Genomic DNA, 12,292 nt, shown 5'->3' with positions numbered 1-12,292 from the left:
ATATATCAGAGCCAAAAAAGCCTGACGCATCAATGATATTTTGTCCATGTTTTGTTTGTATTTTAACTATTATTTCATATGTCAGACTTTACAAGTGCTTTAATCTTCAGGCTGAGAAGCGTTTGGTGTCGATGACGCGCCGTGATCTGAGCCATAACATCCTGGAAGTGGCACACACTGGTGGAGAAGAGCGTTGGCTAGTGATCAAGAGAATGCTTTATCCTAAAAAGGCAAGTGTTGCGCACATTTATGTCCTCATGTATGGGGAAATGCACTAAATCTAAGGGTAGAAGTGAGCCTTGCTTCTGTATTGTTTACCTGCGTCCTTGTCCCAGTTTTACCATCTTTTAATTGGCCTCTGTTCGGTTCTCATGACATGGCGTCTTATAAGACGCTGCTTTAATGTGTTTGGGGACGTTATGCAAGTGTTCTGTGCTTTATACCTCTGGGGAACGAAGTGTTTTTCGCTCTCGTCTCATTCAAACTGATTAGTAAAGTGCAGTTTGTTCCCTTTGTTCTCAGAAGCAGCAGAGATTCACTGCACTTTCTGTCCGTCTCCTTTATGAAATTAATTTTACCTGTAGTTTTAGTTCTTTGTTGACTTGAGACATACTTTGTAAGACACATAAATGCATTTTAAAGGCTAGTACACACTAAAACAACTAACTGCAACTGTTGAGATATTTTAAAACGTTGATCAAAAGTGACAGTAAAGACTGTAATAATGTTAAAAAAGATTCTTTTGAACTTTCTATTCATCTGTGAATCCTGAAAAATTAAATGTGTCATGGTTTTCAGAGAAATATTCAACAGCACAACTGTTCTAACATTTAATCTTGACTTGCGCTGCAGTCTTGAACAGCAAATGTGCATATTAGAATGATTTCTGAATGTGACACTGTGGACTGGAGTAATGAAGCTGAAAATTCAGTTTTGATCACAGGAATAAATTATGTTTTACTATATATTCACATAGAAAACGCTATTTTAAATTGTAATAATATTTTAAATTTTTTACTGTATTTTTGATCAAATACATGCAGCTTTGGAAAGCAGAAGAGACTTCTTTCAACAAATCTTACAAAAAAAGAAAATAAAAATCGTACAGGCCCCAAACTCTTAGTTTTTTTAATTCATTTTTTTAAATGTATAAATTAAAGGAAATTAATAACATTTTCCCCTGTTTTATACATGTAAGTTATATTTGTCATCCTATAATGATCACTTAATAACAACCTTGCTAAATGTAATTCAGAATCTCTAAATTAATATCTATTTTTTTGTACTCTACATTATAATGATGTGATGGTTAAATTTAGAGATGCTCTTGAAGCACTTAATGATTCATTTTAATAAATATATACAGGTGCATCTCAAAAAATTTGAATATCATTGAAAAGTTCTTTATTTTTTGTAATTTAATTAAAAAAGCTAACTTTTATATTCTAGATTCATTGCACACAAACTTAAATATTTTTCTTTTCAAAGTCTTCTTTTAAATAAAATTAAATTACAAAAAATAAAGAACTTTTCCATGATATTCTAATTTTTTTAGATGCACCTGTGTATGTATGTATGTGTGTATATATATATATATATTTCATCCAAGGCCTAATTTATAAATATTTTTGTATTTTATTTAGCCAAAATAGTATAGTTGCATTCCTATATTATATAGAATTATAGAAAAAGTTCTATAACCGGATGTTTCAGCATGTTTTTTTCTTCTTTTAAATCATGATGTCTGTAGTTTCTACCTTGACATTGACACATGATTCACTGCTTGTCTTCAGCATGTGTCTGTGTTTCTGAGTAGATTAAAGAAGACGTGGAGTCGACAGAATTGGCTCTGGCGTTCCAGCTCAGTGGCTCGTCTCCCTGTGATGTGAAGCCTCAGAAACAGCCCGTCTTTGCCTTTCTTCCACTTCGCAGCTTCGGTTTCCGTTTCATCATCCAAGGTTTGACACGTGCATATGTGCATCACGGTTATCCGTCTACCTGATGTTGTCACGTTTATTGAGTGTCGCATCAGTCACACATTAGGTAATTGCTAAGTTAGTGTAGTTTAACTTGAAGTAATAAAATAACTAAATCAACTAAAACTAATAACCAGTGTTATTTTGGTGTCATTCATATTATTATTATAGTTTTTATCGTATTATGTTTCATATTTTGAATTTTTAATATATATGTATATGTATATGTGTGTGTGTGTTTTGCCATTTTAATTAGTTATCTCTTTTAATATTTACATAGTTTTTATTAGGTTTAATGTTGAAATCAAGCTGAAATCAAATACATTTGTTTTTATTTTATTTCATTTCATGTTAAATTTGTTAAGTACTTAACATTTATGGTTTTGTCTTTAGTTCTAGTTTTAGATTTAGTTAGGGTTTAGTTAATGATAATAACCCTGACAATAAATAAAAATGAATACAAACTGTTCATATAGACATAAAAAAAAACTACTAAAAACTAAACAAAAAAACTAGACGACAACACACACACCGAAACTTTAAATTAAATAAAAGTGCAATCAGAAAAAACTATGATATATACATACTATGATAACATTGGTCACGCTGTGTTCCCCGTTGTAGGTGATTTTGACATCCCTTCCTCCAGAGAGGATGTGGACAGGGACAGTTCCTGGAACCAGTGGCTTCGCTCTGAGATCCCGCAGCTGTTTGTACACGCCATGGATGTCTTCAATGTAAGAACGGAGTGGAATATGATGTTCCTCCATTAATTTGCATGCATTTGCATTTAAATTCCAGCTTCAGATGAAGGTCAAGGCTCACAGTCTGTTTAAGGAGCTGCTTTTAGCATGAAAAAAGAAAAAAAAATGGCATTGGCTTTCTTTATGCGGCATCCAAATGAACATTTCTAGCCCTAATGAGCACATGCAATGTCAATCCCACAGCAACACCCAGAGTTCAGCGGGCTCGGTGGCCTCTGTTACTTCATGCAGTTCATCCCTCAACCAAGTGAGATCCTGGACTTCTTCAACCCAGTGGCCAATCAGATCATTCAGCTGCTGAAGGGCAAAGCTTGCCTTCCTGCCAAAGAGGACAGCGGTAGGTACCAGAGTTTCCTTTTAAGGGACAATATTTGCCCCTTGGAATTTATTTAATCTGCATTTTTTTACCTTTTGTTGGGGTAAAATGTTATAATTACCTTATTAAATGTATGCAATGTTTTTTTTTTTTTTGTCAAATACATAGAGTTCTGGCATGAGACTCTAGATGGCGCAGTCCGATAGGTCTAACTCAATCTGACCTAATGACATCATTATCACATGGCACAGCTGATTGGTTCTCTCCTGTATCGGTAGCCAATGAGCTCGCTGCTCAAAATTGAAATATATGACTTGTGCTTGCTGTAGCAGTTGCAGCTTGCTTCAGAAACCCTCCACCTTCCCCAGCTCCACCTGTATAGATCTGTTACGAGGTGATTCATGTATGCTATATGGGGTTATTTCATGTATGTTATATTTGCAGCAGCAGTATTTCTTACATGCTCACAGCAGCATATTGTGGATGTATTGGCAGTAGCAAGTCTCGGTACTTGCTCTGCCGCAGCAGCAGCGTAGCAGATCTATTCTGCCAAGACCAAATACATTAACATCGTCATGTACATTACCATGCCAATCCCTCCGAGAGTTGTCATGACAGAAATAAGTTTAACCAAATAATTCAATCAGTCAGTGCTGCTCAAAGGTGGCATTTATGTATTTACACAACAGCTACATAATGTAATTAGCCTGCATAAAGCATATTAATTAAAAAATTTAATTATAATAAAATTTAAAAAAAGGAACTCATTACAGGGTAGGGCTGCAATATGACAAAAATCATTATTGTCGATTATTGCTGTTAAGTTGATTAATTAAATACATAAATGTGTTTGGGGAAAAGGCATGTCACATTCTCTGCACAGACAAAACAAGCTAAGAACCGTTGATTAATTTATTGTTTTTTATGCATTAGAAAACCGAGGCTTCGCATTAGTTATTTTAATAGCATGACAAACAAAACGGTTATTCAAACTGGGAATAAATTATATTCCGAGAGAAGGTTCCAATATAGAAGGTTGTTTACGCTACAGGATTAAAAAAATCAGAAAAGGTAATTGCGACTTTTTATATCACAATTTAGATTTTTTTTCTCTGAATTGTGAGATATAAATTCTAACAAACATCTCGCAATTGTGATTTTTTTTTTTTCCCTTAGAAATATGACTTTGTCTCGCAGTTCTGACGTTTTTCCTCTGAATTCTGACGTTGTTTCTTGTAGTTCAGTTTTTTTTCCTGCCATAGTTAATTACATTTTAACATGTTTAAAAACATTTTATCTAAAAAAATCGTCAGATTTCATTCATTTTCACATTTTGTTTTAATCGCAACAGACATAATGGATACATTTTTGCCCCAAGCTGATTCAGTGATTAAAGCATAAACTGACGCCTCTGTCTTTAGAGGGCCGAGTGGAGTTCAAGCAGCCTTCCCAGCTCGCCGTGTGTCAGGACCGTCTGATCCAGGACGTGATTGGAGGAGAGGATCTGTGCAGAAGCCTGAGTCTGTCTTACTTGCATCCTGCGCTGCAGTCGCGTCTCTCTGGCTCGCTGCTAACCGCGCTAGGCGTTCATCGCCTCAGAGCCGTCGAGATCATCACCGTCACCTGCGCCATGGCCAGAGAGCTCGTGCAACACGGCCGGCTCAAGACAGGTATCTTCTGCTGTGATCGTGTGCAGAAACCTGCAGGTTCTGACTGATCAGCAGTTTTATGATCGTATGTTTGTCTTTTCTGCTCAGAGCATGATCTGAAGAAGCTGGCCAGGCTGTTGGTGTGTAACTTTCGTGCGCTGGAGTCGGAGTATGAAGTTGACGCCCTGCTCCAATCCCTCAAAGACGTTCCCATGATCCCTCTGGCCAACGGCAGTGTGGTTTCTCTGAGTTCAGAGGGAGTTTTCTTTCCTCTCAGTGATGTGTTGCAAGCTCAAACAGGTAATTCATCAGCATCTCAATATTCCAGTCCTGCAGTGGAACCTTTCATACAGTTTTCTTGACATAGACTATGTATATCTGGTGTGACTAATTAAGGAAAAAAGTAGGCATTAAATGCAGCTGTCCCATCCAGACCTGTCTGTCATCTTACATTGGTGCGGTTGCTGATGAACATGATGCAGGATGACTATTAGAATGCAGTTAAATGAGCCTAAAATTCAATATGTGAGGGCAAAAAAATCACCCTCTTATATTTGTCAGTTTAGCAATATCACACTAGCATGAGTGCTGTTTTGTCCCCAATACCTGTACCATTGCAAATGTGATATTGATTTACAACAACTGAATGAACAAGAAGTCAATATTGTTACATTATTACAATAATGTGAATATTGCCTGGTTTTGCTCAATTCCGACAATGACAATTGTTCATTAAATAAGATATATATATATATATATATGTACGTATATATCTCAGATTGGTTTCAGCAGATACTCAAGGTTGCACTATCGGCATCTGTATCGGACATAAAAAAATGGTATCATGCCATCCTTAAACTCAATATTTCTTATAGATTAAATATATCAATAAACCATAAACAGAGAGATATTTTAGTGAAACATTCGAAATTTCAGTTCCTCCATTGAAAGTCCATGGGGAAAAAACTTTGATGCTTCAGAAAGTTGAGGAAGAGATTGTAAGAGTAATCCATATAAATGCAGCGGTTTAATAAAAGTCTTCTGAAGAGATATAAACACTGTTATATGATATTCAAATTTAATTTAGGCCTTTATTCATATATTGCCATGATCAACACACATGCATAGAGCATATCAAATATGGTCAATGGAAGATCAAACATGCATGCTTGACATTCACTTTTATTTAGCTTCTGTAGAACTGGCTAATCTAAAATAATTTCTTGTTGCTTAAATGTTTATTAAGTCTTGTATTCAGTCAGCAGTTGCTTTTCATGTCTGCTATTGTATGCGGACAGATTCTCTGGAGCTGTCCGCAAAATGAACGATCCTCTTCATCTATTTATTTCCTGAACCAATACAGTGAGTCACAGGAGAGAAAGCGCTCGAGCAAGTCACTACGTGCGTCACTGCAGTCAAAAAAAGGGATAGTTTTGTGAATGAAACGCCAGGTTGAGATGAATTTGTCCTCTAAAATCTTTACTTTTACCTCTAATCTCAGTTTTGAAGCAAACTCCCAAACGCGCTTTCTTTTGAACGATTAAAAACGAGCCGTTTTTCTTCTATGGCTGCTGTCAGATAAGTCATAAGAGATTTGTCTGGTGAAAATATGAATCGAGTTGAATGGAAACGAGCCATGCTGACGCTGTGTGTCAGGTAGAGTCACATACATCTGCTGAAAGCAGGGAAGGGATGAATTAAACATCAGTATTGGGGCCCAGAGGGTCTGGGAAGTGGGTCACGCAGCCGCTCGTGTGCACTCATGCTTCCTGACTCTGTAGATCTGCAGGCTCTCTACCAGGACCTGAACATCGTGGAGCCGCGGCTGCTGGCGTCTCTGGATGAACTGGGAAACTCGCAGGTGCGGGAGCTGCTCCGGAGACTGAACGTCCATGAGCTGGAGCCGCAGCAGGTCCTGCAGCAGCACATCTACCCGCTGCTCAGGAGCAAAGCCTGGGAGGTCAGAGATGCTTCTCCTGGTTTTGGTGACACTTTTATCCAAAGCGCTCTTAATACATGAACGGCTATCCAATAGTAATGTCTCTAATGGGGTTTGAACCTACACACTTCCCACTTTTTCCAACCCAAATCTTTAACCACTGAGCCAAACCAGCTCTATTTAATTAAACCATTTGGGTTTGCTTCATAAGAGAAGACCATCAGGCCTTTCTAAGTAACTCCACATCATTAGTTTGAGCTTCCAGTGGTTCACATTATGGATGCATGATATTAAAATTCATTTAAAATGTAAAATTCATATGCAATTTTAAAATGTAATTAATTAAAAATGTGTCATTTAGTAATTAGTAATTTAGTAAATTAAATTAAATTAAAAATGTATAATATGTTGTCTAAATACAATACAAATAAAACACTAAAAACTGATATTAGTGATTACAATTCTGGACTACTGATAAGACGAGTATTTTCACGGTATGATACAATTGAAATGTACATTTATAAGTTAAAATGTAATTAATTCAATTGCATTCATTAAAAGCAAAATGTATGAATTTATTAAATACATTTAAAATGTTAACCGTTTTGTCTCATTACATTAAAAATAAACACTAAGAACTAAAATCAGTCGTTTTAAAAGTATTTGGGTTTCAAAACATCGCAATGGACAGTATGAAATTTGAATATGGATATTCGTTTTGAAATGTATTAAAGATTATTTTTAACGGTGCTAATGAATTATTACTTTTTTAAATATTAACTTAGAGCATTTAGACCAAGATTGATCTATTTTAATTGCATATAAAATGTGCATATCCAATTTCTCATACATTTTAACTAATTTCAGTATCGCTTGTTCCACAGTCATATTTTAAACACGTTCATACTATTTAACTGAAATATTTAATTTATTGCAATTTTTAATTGAATTGTTTTCACAATGAAGAGATTTTAAGCTAATTGAATAAATGCGTTTTGAAAATATGGTTATTTAAATACAATCAAATAGACGTAACTAGTTAATTAAACTATGCCATGATTTTTTTGAATGCAGAAATCTTATATCTTTTTATTTATGTATGACTGACAAACGTCACATTAAGTTTATTAGTTTGTTAAATATGTGTGTTCCAAATGGATGGAAATTGTATATGCAAACCTTATACATAAATCTTAAATTTAAATATTTTTTGAGTGTAGATGACGGCTAAAAAATAAAAGTATAATATTGGCCAGTAACCAATAAGGTACAGATATATATATATATATATATATATATATATATATATATATATATATATATATATATATATATATATATATATATATATATATATATATATATATATATATATATATATATATATATATATATATATATATATATATATATATATATATATATATATATATATATATATATATATATATATATATATATATATATATATATATATATATATATATATATATATATATATATATATATATATATATATATATATATATATATATATATCATGCATCTGTAGTTCACATGATCTTTTCTTACAGCTCAGCTTGCTTAGTCTGTGTCCTTTACACTGAAGTTGGAATAAGATTTACACGTACTTGGGTGATTCCGCTCAGGATGTTTAAAACCGAATCAAGCGTGTGAAATGCATTATGTGCTGTCATCTATTATGAATGTTCCTCATATTCTTATTTAATTCACTCTCCTTCTAGAAAAAGCCCGAGGACATCGTCATCAGCTACCTGGTGTTCATCAAACTGCACTCTCAGGATCAGGATTACAGGAGCCTCATCACAAACGTCCCTGTGCTGACTAACAAGGGCTTCCTCTGCCCCGCCGAGCACAAAATCCACTTCTCCAAAGAGTACGGCAACATCCACCTTCCCAGTGTGCTCCCCGGTAAACACAATAAAAAACTATTCACAAAGAATTACAAAGAAAAAATTTGTTTTTGTTGGTAACACTTTTTATTTTAAGGTGTCCTTGTTTAACATGTTACCTGTACTTACTATTATAATAACAATAAATTATGCATAATTACATGTAAGTAACTCTAATCCAACCCCTAACCTCAAACCATAAAATAAAGCAGGTTTATTTTAATAAATAAAAAAAAGGTTCAATATAAACAATATTTAAGTGTAAAACATATTTTAAACTGTACATTATAGTGTTGTGATGGCTGAATTCACTTGTAGCAGCTTTACAATTTTAAAGATTTAGATTTTTTTATTTATTTAAAGGGGTCCTATTATGCTTTTTCCCTTTTTCAACTTTAGTTGGTCTGTAATGTTGCTGTTTGAGCATAAAAAAGATCTGCAAAGTTACAAACCTCAGAGTCCACTTCAAAAGGAGATTTTTTATTTAACAGAAATCACTTTTCAAAAACTACAACGAACGACTCGTTTGGACTACAACGCATATTTTCCGGGATTTGTGATATCAGAAATATCGACGAATGGGACGAGGTCTGGTTGAGCTGCATTAGAGAAGGCAACAAGTGTTATCACTATGTTGGAGACACGCTAGCTTTTCCAAGACAGACGAGGCCCAGCACACACTGGCCCATCTCACCAATCACAGCACACACTGGCCCAGCTCACCAATCACAGCACACACTGGCCCAGCTAACCAATCACAGCACACACTGGCCCAGCTAACCAATCACAGCACACACTGGCCCAGCTAACCAATCACAGCACACACTGGCCCAGCCAACCAATCACAGCACATTTTGTATTTCAGAAGGCAGGCCTTCATTTGATACAGGAACTATTCGAGCCGTTCATGCCAGACTGGGGAGAGAGGTGTTGTAATAATGTAAAATATGTGAAAAATAATGTGTTTTTCGAACAACCCGAGAGCCTGTTCTAGTACACCCCCAAAACAAAATCAAGACTTGGTAAAAGAGCATAATAGGACCCCTTTAAACAAAATAGTGTAGAGTTGTAACAATGGGATTTTAATATTTAAATGTTATAATATTGCAAACTCCAATTCTTGAAATAACTGATGACTGATTTTGCATATTTAGATGTGATATTCTGATTCAAAAAGTGCACCTACTTGAAATATCAGCATATGCAATGGAATAAAGTTCTAAGTCTGTGAATGTCCCAAATAATTGATTCACCCTTGGAATGAAGCACTGAACTAGAAGTCTTTTGTAGAGACTTAGAAAAGTATGAAATGTGCATGAGCACGGAGCGTTATGCAATGCGACGGAGCCGTTTCATAAGCAGTTGTGTCTCTTTGGTAGGTGTGGACTGGGTGCTGCTGGACGCTTGCTATCTGAGGGCCGACCGAGACGCGAGCGGATGGAGAGACTTCTTCAGTGCGCTGGGAGTGCGAGACCTGCTCATCTTCAGGAAGGAGAAGCGCACCTTCACCGCCTCTGAGCTGGTGAGACGGCTGATGTGTGTGTGTGTGTGTGTGTGTGTGTGTGTGTGTGTGACTGTCAGACTCAAGCATGTCACCGCGAGGAAAACTCCAGATTCCAACATGTGTCATTATGCAACCATGAATCACAGTAAACATTGATCTGATTTTCCATCGCTCAAATATGGCTTTAACTGTGCCTGAACACACACACATCATCTCAGTGCTTAGGTCATATTAAGAAACCACAGTCCACTTTTTACTAGTTTGGTTAAAAGTCTGGACTGTACTGATAATACAATCATTATCTTCATGATTTATACAGATACAATTTATACAATTTGAAATTAAAATGTAATAATTAAATCGTAAAATGTATTAATTTAACATGTAAATAATTAAAATGTAGTAATTAAAATAAAATGTAAAAATTTTAATATTTTGTCTAAATACATTAAAAAAAATAAAACTCTAAAAACTAAAATCAATGTTATAACAATAGCATCACCATATGCACTATATAATTTATAACATTTAAAATTAAGATTTAATTAATACAAATTTTAATGTAAAATTTAAATAATAAAACATTTGGCAATTTAAAGTAAAAATTTTAAAATGTGTAATATTTTGTCTAAATACATAAATAAATAAAACCAGTAAAATCAGTGTTATAAAAATTTTGCACCATAGAATGCAACTTTTTTTAAATTATTTTTTATTACTTTCCTTATTAAAAATGTAATCAATTCAAACATTTAAATGTATTAATTCAAATTAAATTCAAATGTATATTATTTTGCCTAAATGCATTAAAAATAAACCGCTAAAAGCTAAAATAAGTCATTTTAAAAGTTATTAGAAATCAAAATTATGATATACAGTACAAAAAATATATATTTTTTTTTGTGTATTTAGCATTGTATTAACTGTCCTAAAGTGTCAGTATTGTACTGTCCTAACATACTTTGTATTTAGGACAGTAAATGACATTTATTGGCAATTAAAACATTCAAATATTCACACAATATTGGTTAGTTTACAAAATAAAGATTAACTGGAATGAAAAAAAAATTAGTTTAAATTGATGTACTAAAATAAATAAAACTAAATAAACTTAAAACTGAAGCCTAAAACTGTATAGACATTTAAAAAAGTAAATAAACATCAAATAATACTTTAAAATTAAAATGAATACAGAGAATATAAAAATGTGAATGCATTTAACTAGAAAATGCATTAGAAAGATGTGTTGTGTCTTGTATTTGTACTGCAAACATCTTAGGCTCAGAGGTCAGAGTGCAGTATCTGTTAGTAAATCTGCATTGACCGTTCATCCAGACGCTGTGTGTGTGTGTGTGTGTGTGTGTGTGTGTGTCTCAGGCGTCCAGCCCGTGGTCAGTGGAGAGCAAGCCGTGGTCCAGGCCCGCGGATGGACTGTATGTCATCGAAGATCAGCACTGCGTTGAGTTTCATACGCTGGTCACTGCAGATCATCTGACCGCTGACAGCAAACTACAGCAGAGACAAGCACTGATCAGCCTTCTGGACAAGAACTGGGACACTGGGTAAATCAGCACTGTTAATACAAGCTCCATACTAAACTATTCATTTAGTTATACAGACACAGACACATATACTTCTAAGTATTTTTTACACACTACAACTTTTACAAATTATAATACGTGCATATAAAGGCAAAAATCTGTAATATCTACTGATATTTTATATATATTTTTAAATTATCTCTGTTGTCTTCTAATACGTTATAATGCTTTTAATTTAATAATCCTGTTAAATGCAATCTTTAATCAATATAAAAAAATTATACTGTACATTATAATCTTATTACTCCATATATAATATGAAATATTTATAATAAAAATATTTATAATAAATTATTTATTTATTTTTATATTACATACATAAAATAGTTGCACAGTATATCAGTTCAGCACTTAATAAAAAAATCTGTAATATATGCCATGACCATTTTTATATACTCTAGTCTTAATAATTTTATTAAAATATGTATTTATACACACATTTCTGTTTTAATTATTTTTAATTAAATAATAATTTTTATTTATAAAAATGAATTATAATTATTTTGCTGTCTCTTAATACAAATAATTTAATAATACTGTTAAATGTAATCTTTAATAAATGAAAAATATTATTTGTATACTGTACGTTATGATGTTATTATAATGGATAGATATATATATATATATATA

At 33.6% G+C, this 12,292-nt stretch overlaps 1 protein-coding gene across 1 annotated transcript in view; it reads left to right on the top strand.

Annotated features, from left to right (window-relative positions):
• Positions 1–12,292, top strand: part of LOC107595630 (uncharacterized) — a 67,264-nt gene that overhangs the window by 27,690 nt on the left and 27,282 nt on the right. Inside the window, exons 26-35 of the mRNA XM_016286103.1 lie at positions 111–230; positions 1,817–1,958; positions 2,601–2,713; positions 2,924–3,077; positions 4,478–4,726; positions 4,814–5,005; positions 6,487–6,665; positions 8,390–8,576; positions 9,937–10,079; positions 11,439–11,623. Of these exons, the coding sequence (XP_016141589.1) occupies positions 111–230; positions 1,817–1,958; positions 2,601–2,713; positions 2,924–3,077; positions 4,478–4,726; positions 4,814–5,005; positions 6,487–6,665; positions 8,390–8,576; positions 9,937–10,079; positions 11,439–11,623 (1,664 nt within the window). The remainder of the gene's footprint in view (positions 1–110; positions 231–1,816; positions 1,959–2,600; positions 2,714–2,923; positions 3,078–4,477; positions 4,727–4,813; positions 5,006–6,486; positions 6,666–8,389; positions 8,577–9,936; positions 10,080–11,438; positions 11,624–12,292) is intronic.

The sequence above is a fragment of the Sinocyclocheilus grahami genome, unplaced genomic scaffold, assembly GCF_001515645.1.
Source record: "Sinocyclocheilus grahami isolate Dianchi unplaced genomic scaffold, SAMN03320097.WGS_v1.1 scaffold206.1, whole genome shotgun sequence".
NCBI lineage: Eukaryota > Metazoa > Chordata > Actinopteri > Cypriniformes > Cyprinidae > Sinocyclocheilus > Sinocyclocheilus grahami.
Note: the sequence above shows the minus strand (reverse complement) of the source record. Positions and strands in the feature narration are given on the sequence as shown.